At 40.1% G+C, this 17,585-nt stretch overlaps 1 protein-coding gene and 3 non-coding genes across 7 annotated transcripts in view; 3 read left to right on the top strand and 1 right to left on the bottom strand.

Annotated features, from left to right (window-relative positions):
- Nucleotides 1-7,701: 7,701 nt before the first annotated feature.
- On the top strand, nucleotides 7,702-7,773 carry trnad-guc (transfer RNA aspartic acid (anticodon GUC)). Its single transcript has one exon. It is a non-coding gene; the product is annotated as a tRNA-Asp (tRNA).
- Nucleotides 7,774-7,925: 152 nt separating this feature from the next.
- Nucleotides 7,926-8,008, top strand: trnal-cag (transfer RNA leucine (anticodon CAG)). The gene has a single exon. It is a non-coding gene; the product is annotated as a tRNA-Leu (tRNA).
- A 345-nt stretch (nucleotides 8,009-8,353) lies between these two features.
- On the top strand, nucleotides 8,354-8,425 carry trnad-guc (transfer RNA aspartic acid (anticodon GUC)). The gene has a single exon. It is a non-coding gene; the product is annotated as a tRNA-Asp (tRNA).
- Nucleotides 8,426-12,322: 3,897 nt separating this feature from the next.
- The window catches only part of cd2ap (CD2-associated protein), a 67,418-nt gene continuing 62,155 nt past the window's right edge, over nucleotides 12,323-17,585 (bottom strand). For all 4 annotated transcript variants that reach the window (XM_008294999.1, XM_008295000.1, XM_008295001.1 and 1 more), the window contains exon 19: nucleotides 12,323-13,715. In XM_008294999.1, the coding sequence (XP_008293221.1) occupies nucleotides 13,674-13,715 (42 nt within the window). In that variant the 3' untranslated portion in view covers nucleotides 12,323-13,673. The remainder of the gene's footprint in view (nucleotides 13,716-17,585) is intronic.

Here is a 17,585-nt window from a genome sequence, read left to right as displayed (position 1 = left end):
CCGGCCGGGCTGATAATTCAATCCTGAGACGGGAAGGCACTCAGTGGGAGTCTGATGATTGGTTTGCACTGATGTGTTGTGGCCTGAAACACTGCGGTGCTGAGGTTATGTCAGGGTCAGGTGCCTTGATCCTATCAGCGAGCTCTGGCTCTTTATCTAAGGCACTGGAGACTCGCCATATAAGGTACGGATGAGTTTGGTCCATGTGCAGTGCGGACCTACCAGAAGAGGACATGCAGCATGTGAAGTGACAGGTGTGTCAGAGGGCAGCTATATACGCACATGGCATTGGATGGATGTGAATTGTTACCTTAGACATCGACAAAGATTATATTTAAATAAGCACCTTAAAGACATGAGACTTCTTCCGTCTGCTTTCTCCAGTGATGGACTCCTATTAGTTTACGTATCTGACAAATAGATCCAAAAAGAATGCTACAAACCTGGTTTTCCACATCCTTCTTAACACCTTTGACTGCACATAAAGATGCGCAAACCTTCATGACATCCTCCATAGGGTTTCCTCACCATCTTGACAGTGCCTCCATCAACTCCTACTTAATTACAAAAATGATCAAAGACATGAAACGTGAGTGAAGTCAAGCTGGGCCACACAAAAGTCTTTGACTGCCCTATGACAACATGAGCACTATAATGCATCATTTTAAGCCCTGATATAATTTAAACACGGTAGTGAAAGTGAAAATTCACCCCCTGCAAAGTTGTTATGAGGAAAAGGGTAGCTACAGAGCCCACAGCTGTTTTTGTAACAGTTTATAAACAGGTTTACTTCTGCCGTAAAGCTGGACATTTTAACATGGGGGTCTGTAGGGACTGACTCACTTTTGGAGCAAGCCTCAAGTGGTCATTTCAGGAACTGTAGTTTTGACACTTTTATTATTAGATTTTAAATCAGCTTTGAACATCATTAATTCTCTCACATTTTTCACAGAGTCAATCAGTCTGGATACTGGACTTTCTCTCAAACAGATTCTGTCTGTCAAGAATGACAACGCTCCTTTGCTTTTCTCCATTTACACCAATGGGTTCACACCTCACCACAGTTCGGTCAAAATATTCCAGCATGGCAACAGACATATTTTAATATCTATAGGACAAAACCGTCATTATTAGACTTGTCAATAACAATTAAGAGATTCAGTAACGCCAAGAGGTCAAACGGTTAACACACTGGTGCAGCAGTGAAAACCCCCCAACTCAAAAACAACAGAAAGGACAAATACTGAGGCCTTAGTTCATATCTCCAACCAACCCATACCCCCAAAACCCGCTTAGAAGTAGCTTGAGGAACACAACAGAGCCAAGGGTATTGACCTGCCGCGAAACTTCCAAGATCCCGATCAGCATCTTAAGGATGCTCCGACAACTCCCACCACAACCAGAAGTCCTGTGTCCACACCCTGATGTGTCAGAGCTGTTCTGAAGAAACAAGAGAGACCTACACAAGGGTGGTGGTATATTCGTAGCACTGAAAAGAAACACCAACACACGTGATAAAAGATCCAGAAATGACAAAAAGATGTATCCTGTTAGAAAACACTTGCTGGTCCACTTCTATGAAGCCACCGTATTGAATTCTTACATCATCTCTCATCGTTTGTTACAGGAGTTCAGATGGTCACAGCAAGAAATTGTCACTAAAGGCTATGGAATTATTAAAACCACGCGATTCAAACACAGCTTCTTTCTCACAGCAGTCACAGCACTTTAATACCCTCTGCCAGCCTCACGTTGTCACAAGATCTCACATTCTGGCCTGTATGTACCCATGCACTGGAATCAACTTAGACTGGATTTGTTCTGCAACGGAACATCAATCATACCCGCAGGACGTCTAATATGCTGGAAAAATTAAACGCACATATCGTATATATTCAGAGTATGCTGTTGTGTGTGTCGCTCTAATGACTTATGGTGCTTGTGTCTTTTTTTCTTTTGCACACAAACTGAGCTATCATGCTGTGCCAAAACAATTACCACCACTGTGACATGCTCTGCAGTCCCTCTGATATAGAAAGAGGAAACACTCTATGGTTGGTAAGGCTAGCATTATTAAATTCAAAATTTTCTTGAGTCATTTGCTTAAATAAAAAAGGCACAACTGCTAGTCTCCAAGCTGAGATTTTTTCAGTCATAGCTTAGGAATTGTGGGCTCAGCATTTTGGATTTTTTGCATGTAATAGTAGTAAAGAGCATTTTATTTTCTGACTCCATTATATTGTGGGTTTACAGATCAAAGCTGTTGTGTAGCAAAGTTTTTCCCCACCGGTTTTTCTCCAGCAGAATTTCAACTAGTCGAAGTGACCTTGCTGAAATGTGAAATGCTATTTATGAATGAAGTGTTAAACTTGCCATAGGCGTTTGCTGGATGCAGCATAAATGCAAGGACTGGTACATAAATGTCACGGTCATATGGAAGCGCTTCTGTTGGTTGCACATACTTTATGTGTTCTTGTCTGATAGAGGTGTCAAATTCTGAACCTTAGTTTATTTCAGACAGCTTGGTCTTCCTCTAAATGTGACCATATTTATGTTCATACTAAATATACCAAACATGTATGGTAGCTACAGTTGAAACCAGAAGTTTACATACACTGTATAGAAAGACACAAAACCTTTTTTTTTTCTGACTATCTGACATTAAATCAGATTGAATTTTTCCTGTTTTAGCTCAGTTAGAATTAGCAAAATTATTTCTATTTGCTAAATGCCAGAATAATGAGAGAGAGAATTTTTTAGAGATTTATTTTCACTACTTTCTTCAAAGACAGAAGTTTCCATACATTTCCTTCATGTTTGGTAGCGTTGCCTTTAAACTGTGTGACTTGGGTCAAACATTTGGGTTTCCTTCCACAAGCTTCTCACAATAGTTTGCTGGAATTTTGGCCCATTCCTTCTGACAGAACTGGTGTAACTGAGTCAAGCTTTTTGTAGTCGTAGTGTATGGAAACTTCTGACTTTGAATAAAGTAATAAAAAGTTCTGTTAAAAAAAATCTCTCTCTCACTATTCTGGCGTTTAGCAAATAGAAATAATTTTGCTAATCCTAACTGACCTAAAACAGGAAAAATTCAGTCTGATTTAATGTCAGATAGTGAGAAAAAAAAGCTTTTATGTCTTTTATAGTGTATGTAAACTTCTGGTTTGAACTGTAGATGGAAGTGGTTCCTTTTCCAGTCCCTGGCCCTGTGTCAAGGACTATTAAAAAGATCTCTATCTTGCCTAGTTTGTGTTTAATACTAATCATTCAATGTGTTTTTAGTTCAACAAACTCAGTAAAATTCCCAAATGTTAGAAATATTTTAAGGTCATACAGTTCCTATGGATAGCATGTGACTTGTTTCTGCTGCAGCGTGTCACACGTGGAACAGCACAGTAGAGAAACGTTAACCAATGCAGCCGAGACACAGCTTGAGGCGTTTCAAATGAAGATAAATTGAATCGGATGTTTACGTGACATGATTTCAACTGCTATTAACTGCGGAGATGAAAATTGAGTCTTATTAGCCTGATTATGTCTGCGCCAAGAGCAATGCTCTGAGAAATAAGAATTATTTCAGAAATGTGTGGGTCAGAAAATCTGTTCATGGCTCTTCATGACGTGTACAACCTCAAGGACCACAATACCTCGCATGTCCATACGGACTGATGTCAAGAAATGGCCTGTGGGTGAAGGATGGCACTGTATGAAGGAAGACAGCTGTGGCAGTGGCATTTAAAATGTGCATACGGCTGTGAATAAAATTAATCTATGAGCTAATAGATGCTCTCATACTAAAACACATTTAGACATGTAGCTAAGAGACAAAAGCCTAATCGTGGTTAAAGAGAGCATCACCATGATTTTTTTTTCCATCTATAGCCAACGTAAGGTCTAAATTTCCCAGTAAAAAAAGAAAGAAAGAAAACTGTAGTTGTTTTGACACCATAGTAAACCTTTTTTTTTTTTTTTTTTTTTTTTACTGATTTACTGTACATTCATGGTCTCCAGAATAGAACTCCCTAATTTCTTAACAGAAGACTGAAGTTACTCAGAGCTAAATGAAAGCTTGAAACTGCTTAAAACTGGTTTAAATCTTAATTTAATTAGACCATTACTAGATTCTGAGCTGTTCATATTAACAATGACTCTTCCATACACATGTCAGTTAGATATGGAGGTCCACAGAGTTCTGTGCTGGGACCAATAATTTTCACCTTGTAATTAGTTTCTCTTACATAGTATTATGAGGAAACATTGCATACAATTCTACTGCTATGCAGATGACACCCACCTATACTTATAAATCAAACAAATCAGTCAGTCAAACTTAAAGTATGCCTTAAAGACATAGAGACCTGGATGACTGTAATTTTCAGCCCCTAATTTCAAACACATCTTAGAAACACACTATCAAACCACATTGTGACTCTGGATGGCATTTTTCTTGATTTTCATAACTACTATGAGAAAACTTGGAGTTATTTTTGACCTGGAAATGTCCTTAAACTCGCACATAAAACAAGTCTCTAGGATGGCCTTTCTTCACCTGAGCAATATTTGCAAACTCAGCCACATCATGTCTCGAAATGTTGCTGAAAATCTACCTCATGCATATGTCACATCTATGCCGGACTACTGTCAGAAAAATAACAGGAACCAACAAGAGAGATCAAGAGAGACCCAGTCATTTTAAAAAATAATGATTACATCCCTTTGACTTTATTACTCAAATTATGCTTTGAGTCAAACATGCAGAGACCTTTATCTACAAAGACATCCTCAAAAGTCAGACAATTAATTTTCCCTCAGCACCTGTTACGCTTCTGTTATGCAGTTCATTCACAGCAATGGCAGAGCCCACTGGCCTTTCTGTGACAGTGCAATTACCTCCTTTGTAATTATAGCTTTAGCAATGCCTGTAATTTGCCATTACTATTCTGATGTAACAAAGGTAATTTAGAGGAAAGAGCTACGATTAGAGCAAGCAAGCAGACACTGGCAGAAAGATGGAGGAGAGGAACACTTACATTTATGTAAAATTTGATTACTTGCTCTGCAAATCAGTGCAATGTAATGGGTTGGATTACATTTAGAGGCAATGTGTTTTTTTGTTGAATGAATGGATGAATGCATGAAGCTTTTAATTCATGAAGTGCATTGGAATCCGTAGGTGGAGCTTGGGGCGGATGGCAGGCAGACAGAGCGCTCAGTTGTCAAATCAGAGCATGAAATTCTTGTTCAGAGTTCTATTTGTTCTTATACAGTATTTGGGCATCCATAACCTAAAACTGTAAAAAAAACATAATACAGAAGTAATTTGGTGTCACGGAAAACATATTTGCTAATATAGTCATCCTGGAACGTCAGCAGTTGAGGATTTTTTTCAAAAATAAGACAAAATATCCAGTGGATAAACAGTTTTAAGTGATTTTTCTGGCCACTCGGGGGCAGCAGAAAACACATTTTCCAAACCAAACTTAAAGTTTAACTTGATGGCCAACAGTTGCTTATTTACATTTCCAGCAGATGCGGGGCAGCTTGATCATGTGTTTGTGTGTTTCTGGTAACCCAATGAGCGCAGTGGTTATATGTTCTCTGTCTTAGCTCTGCTCTGGTACTTGTATTCTTATTTTATTTACTTTTATTTTTTACTTTTTATTTTTATTCTTATTTGGAATTACTTGTTTACTTTAACTGTTTGCTTGCTTTAACTGTACTCTGGCAAAACAATTTCCTTCGGGATGAATAAAGTATCTTTATCTTTATCTTTATCTTTATCTTTAACTCCATCCATCCATTCAATAACTACTGCTACTTTATACAGGGCCACAGGGGGCTGCAGCTTATCTCAGCAGATATTTGTTGATAGGCGGGGCGCAATCCATCATGGGGCAGGAATGTGTAATTCTTAGAAAAACTGAATGTGATTGCTGAAAGGTACCAAACCTGCAACTCTGCAATTAGTGGAAAGCTTGCTTGGCCACAGTTGATGCTTTCTATCAGCTTTTAAAGGAAAATACTGCTTTGCTCTGGAGCTTTAGATCTTTGGCTGCGGAAACTCGACTATGCTCACTAACTAGTCTCCAGGGAACAGTGGATTTTAGGAGCTTTTCCACTAAAATCAAAGCTGTAAGAGTTTATAGAGTGAACCCAAACTTTAAAGTTGTGAGCCAGATAGCTGAACAATGAGCTGAAGTTCACTATAAAGCTTTGTAGAGGTGAAAATATAAAGTGTTATCCAACTGTACTTTCAACTGATGCGCTCCAAAAGCATAAAATGAGAGCAGAAAAAAACGCATACTGTCACATAAAACAGGCATGTATACATTTGACAAATTTCCTCCGTGGTATTTCCTTTATCCAGCTACAAGATTTCCTCATGGGACCAGGACTGTCCTGCATCTTAAGAGTTCTACTGGATAAAATCCATACAAAGATGGGACCTACTGTACAGTTTGATCTTGATTTTTAGGTGGCGGCTGCTGCTACTACATGTGATTAAACCATCAATAGAAAAACGTCTGACATACATTAATCCCTACTCTGATTTCCCAAACAGATGAGTGCTTTCAGGCGGCTTTTGTCTGCCGCTCAAAGCCAGGGGCAACACCGCCTTTTTATATCCTAGCCCTTAAATAGAAACACGATTTACAATCTCCGCGTAGTAATCTCATGCGTGGGCACTTTGCTGCACTTACAGGGATGAGTTGTTGGTTAAATATGTTGAGTAAAAACCAAAAGGCCTTCAGTTTAAAAAAAAAAATTTAAAAATGGAGCTGCACTGAGATGAGGTCGGCTGCAGCACTGTGGGCAAAAACATGGAGGAAGATGAAACCAGAGGGAAAGAGACGAGAGCAAAAGTCACATGATGTTGATAAGAAGGTCAAAACAAACAGAAACTCAAGGAAAGTAAAGAAACTCAAGGAAGTTCAGCTTCAAAAGAATCCCAATTTTTCTTTTGCTTGCCACAGAAAGACCCCGCATCTCAACGTAATTTTAGCTCATCCGAATTCTTTATGAGCTCTGTGAAACGGAGGGGAAATAGAAAAGACACCAACCTGACCTGACCACTAGCTTCACTGCTGTTCTTGAATTTCCATCGTCAGTGGCCTCTTGCTCTTTCGCTGCCCACTTCTTCTTCAAAAGTTGCTCCCAGTCAAAGGATGACCTTTAACAGTCTCTAGAGAGGCTGTTGTGTTTGCAGCAAACACAAACAGCAGCAGCGGAGTCGACAATTCCAGCTATGAAAATAATGAGCAGAGAGAGAGGGTAACGATGTGCAGAGCTCTATCTGTATTTCATACGTTTACCTGCAGATACGAGCTCATGCCGTCTGGTCTGTTGTTTTAAGTTGGAAGATGAATCGCTGCAGCGCCAAACAGAAACATAGATGTATTTGTGTCACTCAATGTTACAACTTTTTGTATGATATATATAATACTTTAGGGTCTTAACACCATTATTTCAATTACTTGGTTAAATACTCAAAATATGTATCTTAACATGGAGTACCATGACCTAAATTATTTGTGTGTCGCTACATCAGTGACATCAGGGACAGTCTCTGAGTTCTCTCTGATGATCCATTCAGTAGTTTCTTTGTGTGTTTTATCAGCTTCTACAATTTCTTGTAAGAGTCATGGCAAAGCAGAAACCGTGCCAGGTCCCGTTCAACGTGATGGTTTAAAGCTGACGTAGTCCTCGTTAGTATAGTGGACAGTATCTCCGCCTGTCACGCGGAAGACCGGGGTTCGATTCCCCGACGGGGAGAGTTGATTTTTCTATCAGCTGGTTGATTAAATGGGTATTTAAATGAATTAAAAGGAAATAAAGCAATACGCTCTAAGATCTGCATTTAAATCAAACTTAAAGCAACCTCCCTCCGTTTGGCCGCTTCTGGACACTTTCAGCAGGTGATTACAGTCAGGATGGCCGAGCGGTCTAAGGCGCTGCGTTCAGGTCGCAGTCTCCCCTGGAGGCGTGGGTTCGAATCCCACTTCTGACAGAGATGCATTTTACAAGGTTAAACACACAACGTCATTGAGCTGTGTCGTGACTGAAACTAGACAGTATCCAGCTGTAATCCACTGCAGAGATTTGAGGTTAAACAGGTAAATCAGGGTTTATAATAGTGGTTTTCTTTTTACCTGGGAATATTAATAACACTGTTTTAATCAGCTCCAGAGCAGGCTGTTATCCAGCCAACAAACAGATTAACACGCATTAAAACACCGCCTGCTGATTAATCAGTTTTCTTGGAAAATAACATTGATGAATGATCAAAGAAGGAAAGCAAGAATTGACACTGTGCCGCCTCAGCATTCACGTGACAAATTTTCGTATCATGTAGTCCTCGCTAGTATAGTGGACAGTATCTCCGCCTGTCACGCGGAAGACCGGGGTTCGATTCCCCGACGGGGAGTGTTGACTTTTCTATCAGCTGCTGTGTTCTCATTAAACGGGTGCTTATCAGCGGCAAATCAAGGTTTACCACGTGAGATGGAAGTTAACACAAATGTCTCTTACCTTTTGCTTGTGTCAGTGGATGTTCTTCCAGCAGCTTCTCTGGCCTCTGATTGCCAAAAGAGCACACTACTGATCAGTATTGTGATTTATAATAATTTACTATGGTTAACTTTTACATATTTATTTGTTTTGATAAAGTCATCTGCTAAATTCAGGGTGAATTAAATGAAGTGATTGTTGTTTTCAGCAAAAAACAACACCAACACCAAAAACAAACTGGAGCAGTCTGCTCATGAGGATTGGGCCACAACACCTGCTGAGAGGTGCAGAAGTCTCATTGGCAGTTACAGAAATTGTTTGATTGCAGAGATTGCCTCCAAAGGTTGTGCAACAAAATATTAAGTTAAGGGTCCCGTCATTTTTGTCCAGGCCTGTTTCATGAGTTAATTTTGATTATTTTTTAAAAATAATTCTGTTGAACCACAGTTCAAAAGCAACGTCTGATTTTCATTGCTTAATTTTCATAGAATTTTTTATTTATTATTACTTTTGTCAGATTCAAGTCATTTCTGTGACCATTGTGGGTTTTTCTTTCATTAATAGGGGTACCAACTATTTTGTCCACGTGTGTATATTCAGTCTGTGCAATAATAATATCAGTATTTCTATTCATAAACCGTTCAATACTACTGATACATGCAATCATTTTATTTTTAGAACTCGTACTTATTTATATTTTGGTTTATTTTCAGTATTATACTTTATGCCTTAACCTCTTCAGACCTGGCGTCCACATACATCAAATTTTGATTCCCATTAAAAAAAAATGTATCAAACAAGAGCTCGGGTCTGAAGAGGTTAAACGTTTGCACCATCTTTGCTGCTGTAGCATTGCAAGTTTACTCACTGTGGGATTAACGGATCATCTTGTCTTATTTCTTGTAGTTTGCCATAACATCTGTTGTTTTAAACCTGCAACTTAAGTAACTGAGACTTGACTTCTAGCAATTTTAAGATCAACATGTTTTCATTTTATAGCCACCAACCTTCACTCCCTCGTAGGAAAACCATCTATACATTCCAAACATGCAGATTAATGCATTAAGACACAGAGTGGGAGTTCGATTAGGGCGGATGTCTTGTAAGAATATTGTAAATTAGCATTTTTTATCTCCTCATCTGTAAACACTGTACATTCTGGTGGTCTTGGTGACTTATTCACAAAATGTAACAACAAGCCCGAACCCCAAGTTTAGGTAAAAAACAATGTCCTGATATTTAAACAGACCAGAAAAACACAGGCTAGACAAAAGAGAGTCAGATACTGTGACAGACAGAAAACATCGCTCAAGGCTCGTTTCACTGTTTGCTGCATTTCCTTAGAAACTCTCCCCATCTCCCTGTGAACACTCAATATTTCCCACTCAGTGCTTTTCCAAGAATGTTTTAAAGAATCCAAGCATGAAAAAGAGCCTCAAGGTTGTTTGTGCGTCTCTGAAAACTTTTCAGATGACGCACAGTTTTAATAAAAAAAAAAAAAAAAAGACAAAGAAAGCAGCAGAGTCTGACAGTAAATAAAGATGATATTTATTCATTTTTGCAAAGAATCTCAGCTCATGCAAGGATACAGCTCTTGTAAACAAAATCACTTGAAAATATGTTATAAATGTGCACAGATTTTCTTCTTTTCTTGGTGTCAAACTCTGGAATGTACAATACGTGGAAGTCCAAGCCGTATTACAGATATCACATAAAGAGCCGCCATCCAAAAGCCCCCCCCCGGGTCCCTCTTTACCCACGATGTGATTATTTCATTGCTCAGGCATATTGTTAAAGAGCCGTGCACGAAAAGGAAGTATGTTTAACGGCGTAACGCGAGTGCCGTGCTCATTTAAGTCAGATATAGAGTGTCAGCTCGGTCGAAGCCCAGAATTGAACAACATCATGGATGCGGTTTACACATAGAATCAAGCCTGAGGATGATTTAAAAGTAAAGTAACGCTTCTTTTAAGACATTTGTGAGATATGTAAAAAGGATATTTAAAATAAAAAAAAAAAAAACCACACACACACACAAGAAACAACAGTAGCCAGTATTTGGATTTGGGGTACGCAGTAGCAGCCGTGAAACAGTTGGTGAACTTTTGACTTGGAAATTAAAAACCCTGCTGTTAATGTTGTGACGCAGGACCGAGGCCGGAGGGAGTTACATTGGTGCTGCTCTCAGCTTCTTAAAAGCGTCTCGGCACAAAGATAAGCAGTTCATCAGCACAAAGTGTTCACTGTGCGGCCGGGGCTCGAGGCTGCGGGTCAGAGCTGACGGAGGGGAACTCGCATCCCGCGTTAGTTCCACTCGCTCAAGCTTTACATTCCTGCAGCCCTGAACCTCGCCGGCAGTGGAATCCAAGTACCCGAGTACGAAAGGAACGATTAGCATCCTGAACTGTAGCAGCCGTTCTGTGCTGCTGAAAATGCTTGAGAAAAAAAAGCAAAACATGTACAGTAAGCAAGCGACCTTTATTTTTTGTTTTCTGCTCATCTTAAAGCCCCCATGTGTAGCATCTGAAGGTTTTGAACTGTGTGGTAACTGAAGACTATTGGTCCACCGTGCTAGCAGCTCCGTGAGGCTACACTCTTGACTGTGTATAAAAGATGGATGTCATCCATTGGTTCTGCCGTTTTGAAGCCACGACTTTGAGATTTGGACGACACTGGACACAGTGATATGTACATAATAATCACAAGTTTGTTTTACTGTAAATGAAACCCGAATTTACAAAATGCTAACATGCTCCAAACAAGTGGTTCCAAACAGTCAAAGGCTAAAAATGTCTCAGGACTTGATTTGACAATATGTTTTCGAGCAACAAATCAACATTAGTTGATATATTTCCATTGGATTTTGCTTTATTAAATAGAATAATAAAGATATTAAACCTGCTGTGTGCAACTTTAGTTTACCCCCTTTGGCAGTAACAGCAGTTACACTGTTGAGGCCGATTGATTATCTGAAGAATGAGAAACTTTTTTCGAGGTTTTTTCTGCAGTACTCCTCGTTGCTATAGCCTACTCGTTTTCTGTCACAAACCCAGTTGTTTGCTAATCGCTAAAAACTTTGAAGACAAAGACAAGAAACAAAAAAAACTGGCAAAAGGTGTTCTTATCTCCCATCAGCGCATTAACTGTTTTTTTACATCAACAACCTCAAGTGAGCATTAAAAAAATAAAATATATATATATATCTTTTGTTGCAAAATTGGGAATGCTCTTTAACTATAAATGTTTGTACCAAATTTTGTGCCAACGACTTTATTAGATGCTGAGATTTTTCTGCAAACAAGTGAAAATGCGAAAAATCTTCCTCTGAGGACCGTTAATTTATCTACATTAATATATTTCAGTTTGGACCAAAGCGGCGGATCCACCCGACAGCAGCATTTGCTACCTCAGCTGCTAACACTGATAAAAAGACACAGTGGCAGACGAATAAATTGCACCAATATTCACCAGGATTGTCAGCTGATAGCATCAGGATCATTTCAAGGATATAATAAACATATATATTTAAAAAAAAAAAAAAACTACACACAGGGGCTTAAGTGGGAATAAAAAAAAGTGTATTTCAACTTCCAGTTTAGCATAAATATTTTCATCATTGATTATTTTCACGATTAATCGATTAGTCGTTTGGTGTATAACGCGTCGGAAAACTGTGACCTCAAACACAACCCCAAGATCTTCAGTTTACTGTCAAAGAAAAGGAAAGAAACTAAAAATATTCACATTTAAGAAGCTGGAATCAGAGACATTTTTTTCCTTTAAAGATAAAAAAAAAATTACTCAAACCGATTGATTATCAAAATACTTGGCGATTAATTTAATAGTTGACAATGAATCGATTAATCGTTGCAGCTCGGCTTCCAGTTAGCTTAACTCGTGGACCTGGAATGTGGGAAGAGACGGAGACGATAAGATGCACGTAGAACGATTGCGCCGATGAGTGCTGCGCAGGCTCATGCAGAAAGACCAGGCTCCTCTCAGGTCACATGACTCACTTGGAATCAAAGACACAAAAGAGGAGGAGGTAGAACGGACAGCGGTTTGATTGGAGGGGTGGGTGGTGGGGGGGGATTGTGGTCAGATTGAAAAGAAGAGAAGAAAGCAAGCTGCAGAGATGATCGTAACGAGGCTGCCTTTATGGAAGAATGCAATCTCTCCTTTCTTTCTCTCCTCTTCAGCTGTTTTGCATGGTTGTTTTACCAACTCTGGCGAAGCGTCTGAGAACATTCCCAGTGGGCCAAACAGTCTGACAAAAATAGAAGAGACCAGCATAGAAGAGGCCCTCTACATAATATTTGACTAGGCATGTCAGTAGATTTAAAAATATAGATATACAATATCATGCTGCAAATATTCCAGATCCCATTACAAACACTTGATAGATTTTTTTTGTTGTTGTATTTAACAGGCACAGTAGTGTTACCCTGGATAGGAATGCTAGAAAACATATAAAAAGACAAAGAAAAGTGAAAAGCTCTCTCTGAAGCGCTTGCAGCCAACGGGATGGAAAACTGCTGACGGGCGCCGTGTAAGGAAAAAAAAAAAAATCCAAAGATGCCAACTCAAATCAAACATCTTAAACAATCTTACTTGTTTTAAAAAAAATCAACTATTTGTGCATCATTTTAAAAAAAAAGAGAAAAGAAAAGTAGGCGAGGAAAACAAAGCGTCCCCCGGCTTTCTACAAAGTCAGTAGTACTGAGAGCGAACCTCGTTCCTGAGGAGTTGGAGGAACGCCGGAGTGAAGGGGGAGAGAGCGGGAGTGGCAGAGTTGTGAGTCCAGCGCAGTAGTTGAAGTAAGGCCTCAGTTTTGTTTTTTTGTGTTGGCAAAATTTAAAACAAAGAGAAAAAAAAAGAGAGAGAGAAACATATACATCTGTAACATAATTACACCTAGCTTGAAAAAAAAAATTTATATGTGCAAAATGTAAATCTTACAAATATGGGGAGAGTTTGTTTTTTGTAGATCACTGGGGGGGGAAAAAAAAAAAAGTAAGATTGTGCTCCGGGTGGTTCATGTGATTCTCCACCTTCTCTCCGTCCATTCGACTATCCGTCCGCCACCGCCGCCGCCCTCCTGCTCTCCGGTTGGTCGACAGGCCAGCAGCTGACCTCGAGGCTTGCTATTGGCTGGATTATGGGCTTCACGTCGAGTGGACAGTCCGCTTTAGCTTCTCTATCTCCACCTGCCAGGAACACAAGCACACCAATGAGACAAAACACTATGACCAGGGCGCTGGCAGCACTGATGCTTCCAACTTTGTCAGCACAACTTCAGCCCTACACAAAGGTTTTTGGTACAGCCATAACTCTTAATCGTCTTTGCAAAACTTAACATAGCAGTGATGTAAAGACTGTCAGTGATTCAAGACTTAATATGTGCAAAATGTTTTAGTCTGAACATACATTCCTTTTGTCGACACTGTTTTTCTGATATCAGCTCTATAAGGAGGTCACTCTAAACTCCTCACTTCTGCTTATTGATAGACGCCACTATTAACCAATAGTCCCTCAACATGCAGGTAAACGTTAGCCAGATGGCTGCAGCTCGCTCAGTTTGGCAGTCGGTCACGTTCACGTAATCATCGGAAGCCAAAACTGTGATTGCTGTTAATATTAGTTTTCCTTTTCAGCTCTAGTGCTGCATTCATTGTCCTGAGTGAGTGTATGAGCTACTTTTTCTGTTTAACTGACTCAGCAGAGATCTCCCTGAATGAAGCCACACTCTGATCAACAGCTGTGTCTGAGTTGGACAGATAATTGAATCTTTAAAACCCACACAACTAACAGAGTAACTGCCCCTGGCAGCTGGAGAGTCTCCAACTCAGCCTGATGATCATCATACACTCGCACAAATGCGACCACGTGAAATGTTAACTGGCACACTCTGGAAAAATGATCACATATGCCACCATTTTGGAGCCCTGACCTGGAACCCAAACGGCTAAAACACACGCTAAATCTTAAAGCTGATAGCTAAACTAGACCTGTTTAGTAATTCTGTATTTTATAATCCCAATAGTTGATTATATGTCACCAACTGTGACCAACTGACTCCTCTGAGGTCCTGTTTGTTTTCGCCACAGATGTTTCTGATCTGTAGTCGCTGGCCTCACTGACCTCCAAAATGTTCATTGTTTTACTTGTATTGTTTGTCTGTTCTACATCTGCTAACCTGCTATCCTCCAACACCGTCATCTCCACTCTCACCCCAACCAGTTGAGGCTGATGGCCGCCTTTCCTGAACCTGGTTCTGAGGTTTTTTTCAATCCTTTCCATTAAAGTTTTTCTTTTTTTATTTTGTTCCTTGCTACCGTTGCCGACTGCTCGTTCATATGGAATCCAGAGTTTTTTGTTTAAAATTCGTCTGGTCTTCACCTTACTATGTGAAATGCTATGAGATGGAAATGTTGTGAATTGGCGCTATAATTATTATTATATCAAAACGAATATAAAACGCCACACAAACCGACAGCCTGCTAGTCAGCAGCGGCCGTACTGTTGTGGCTCATCAGAGTAACATTAAAATAGCAGGAAAACTCTGATCTATCTGCCAGAGTAGGCTGAGCTCATGATTCCACCAATGTCATCGTCCCTGCTGTGAAGTACAGCGGCTGAGGCTTCCTGCTGTGCTTAGTGATGGGGATTAGCAGAATGTGAACGAGAATCAAGGCAGGAGCTGGAGGAGAACCTGAGTCGAGCAGCAAATGTCTTTGACAAGTATGTTCAGGCTGCATGATGATTTTCATTAGATAAAAAGTTGTGAGGAAGACTTTATCGCTAATCACTCATGGAGTACATTCCACCTGTCCGTGTTTGATGGGCTGCAGGATGTCTCAGACTTCAACAACAGCTGGTGGAAATTCAGCTCAGTGCATAAACAACAGCTTTTGTATCATTTGTTGAGAATCCAGGAATGTTTTCAGCAGATTTTGAAAAGGAGCACGTGGTCGCTGGCGGTGATGAAGGACCTCAGAACAGATTGGACAACAGATTTTAGGCATCCTACTTTTTTTGAACACAACAACACTTCAGATCTGCAGACGGAGAGAAGACGATGTAATTTCTTTTACCATGTGACAAACAGTCCAAACATGTTTGCTTCTTTTCCAACTCTCACAATTCTCAAAACTGGACACTGCTCCATCACATACATCTCAACCATCCAGTGATCCCCGTTAAAGAGCTTACATCAAGAAATAACATTAGTGAACCTTGCTGAGGAAACTTGACGAACTTGGAAAACCAGAAAACCCTCCTTGGGGCATCTTCAATGTGCAACAACCCAATTTTTTTTTTTTACACATTATCATCAGCTTACTCGTCCTGAGGAGTCAGCAGGTCAGAAAGTTTCTCCAGCCTTGAAGGAGCTTACTGAAGTCTGGAAAAATAACCCTGACGATGTTGTCAGAGTTATCCTGATTTGGGGGAACTTTAGGTATTTAATCTGAAGTCTTCATTATTATTTGAAAGATGTTTACGAGGCTGGAAACTGTTTCCAGACATGGAGTATGGAACATTGCTGCTGATGTAATGGTTTTGTATTATTCACACATTTGTGACTTCTACATTAATGTTTCTTAAGGTTCTAATCAGATGTGCAGAGACCATTATAGGCATGACATCCAACACGAAGGACTACATATGTACAATGTGTAGGACCAAAGGGGTCTCATATGTTGTCAATATGAGGATTTAGAAAGAAAGTGAACTGGAGAAAGCAGTAGAACACTCTAGCATCCCTGCGATCATTCTTTGGTAGGTCAACTGAAGGAACAGCTTTACATTTTGAAATTTAACAAGCACTAGCATCAGCGTTTAAGCAACAAATGATGCTCTAGAATCAACCCACAAAACTTTCCACCTTCACTATAAACAGACGCACACCTCAAGTTAAAGGCGTCCTGTTGCACCACTGATTCTACAAGCCTCATGCAGCTTCACTGTGAAACAAACAAACCGAGGGAAAGCTTTAAAGTCATGAGGAACAATAAATGTGATGGCAGTCTCTCCACTTTGTCATGATCTGTTTCTTTGGATGGTTTTTCCCACCTCCTACTTTTCATCCGTGGAAGTTGAAGTCAGCCGCAGGGGGTTTAAACTAAGCTGCAGTTACGTTTCTTTGTGTGTGGACTTTGTACGCCTGAGGTTCTCCGCGGGGGGTTCCTCTCCTCCTATGATGTGATTTACTGCGTATTGGCGCCATGCTGGGAGAGGCTGGGCCGGGCCCAGTCTGCCGCTGTTTCACCAGAAAAATCGGTCAGTCTACGTGAGACATCAGCATCACAGGGAGGCTGGATGCGTTAACTGTAGCGAGGGCGACTCTCGAGGCGCTGCTGAAGTGAGCATGACGGCAGTCGCGTCATGAAAATGCAGCAAGGTAGACAATATTTGAGAAAAACACTGGCTCCGATTTTTTTAAGAAAATGCAAAGCTAACAGTAATAAAATGCTTTTGGTATAAAAGTAATATCAATATGAGCTCTGGATCCATGAAGTAGCTGCTCTGGTCGCATCTGTGTAGTTGTTGAGGTGTTGATAATCCATATTTTTTAAGCGTTTGAGAGGGCAACTTCATAATACACTTCCATAAAATTGGGAGACGCTCAGAAGAAGAAATAAAGATTGAAGCAGCAACAGAAGAGACAGCTTAATGTTTGGGCTCTTGGTTAGTTTAAAGGCATTTTTTACCACTTTATTACGTGTGATTACAAGTGTTGGAGCTTTTGTGTCTGAATCACCACTACTGATGTCCCTCGACTCAGCGTCGGCTGGGTGGAACCCAAATTTCCGACCCAACAGTTGGTCAAGCTGCAGTGTGGGTGATAAAGGCGTCGGGTTTTGACCATGGAAGAACAATGTGTGGCATGAAAGACTGGCGCTGCATTGATTTAGAAACTTTGAACTGTCTTGTTTGAGTCCACCAGTGTTACAGAAGCACAATGTTAAACTAGATGCAAATCTCTCGCAAGTATATATAATTCCAGTGACGTGTTCATTGGAACTTTGCTGCCATCTAAATGCCCACTTCTCTCAAAACTCATCCATCCATTATCT

The sequence above is a fragment of the Stegastes partitus genome, unplaced genomic scaffold, assembly GCF_000690725.1.
Source record: "Stegastes partitus isolate 25-593 unplaced genomic scaffold, Stegastes_partitus-1.0.2 Scaffold1014, whole genome shotgun sequence".
NCBI classification, from domain to species: Eukaryota; Metazoa; Chordata; class Actinopteri; family Pomacentridae; genus Stegastes; species Stegastes partitus.
The sequence above is the reverse complement of the archived record's forward strand: the minus strand, read 5'-3'. Positions and strand labels throughout refer to the sequence as shown.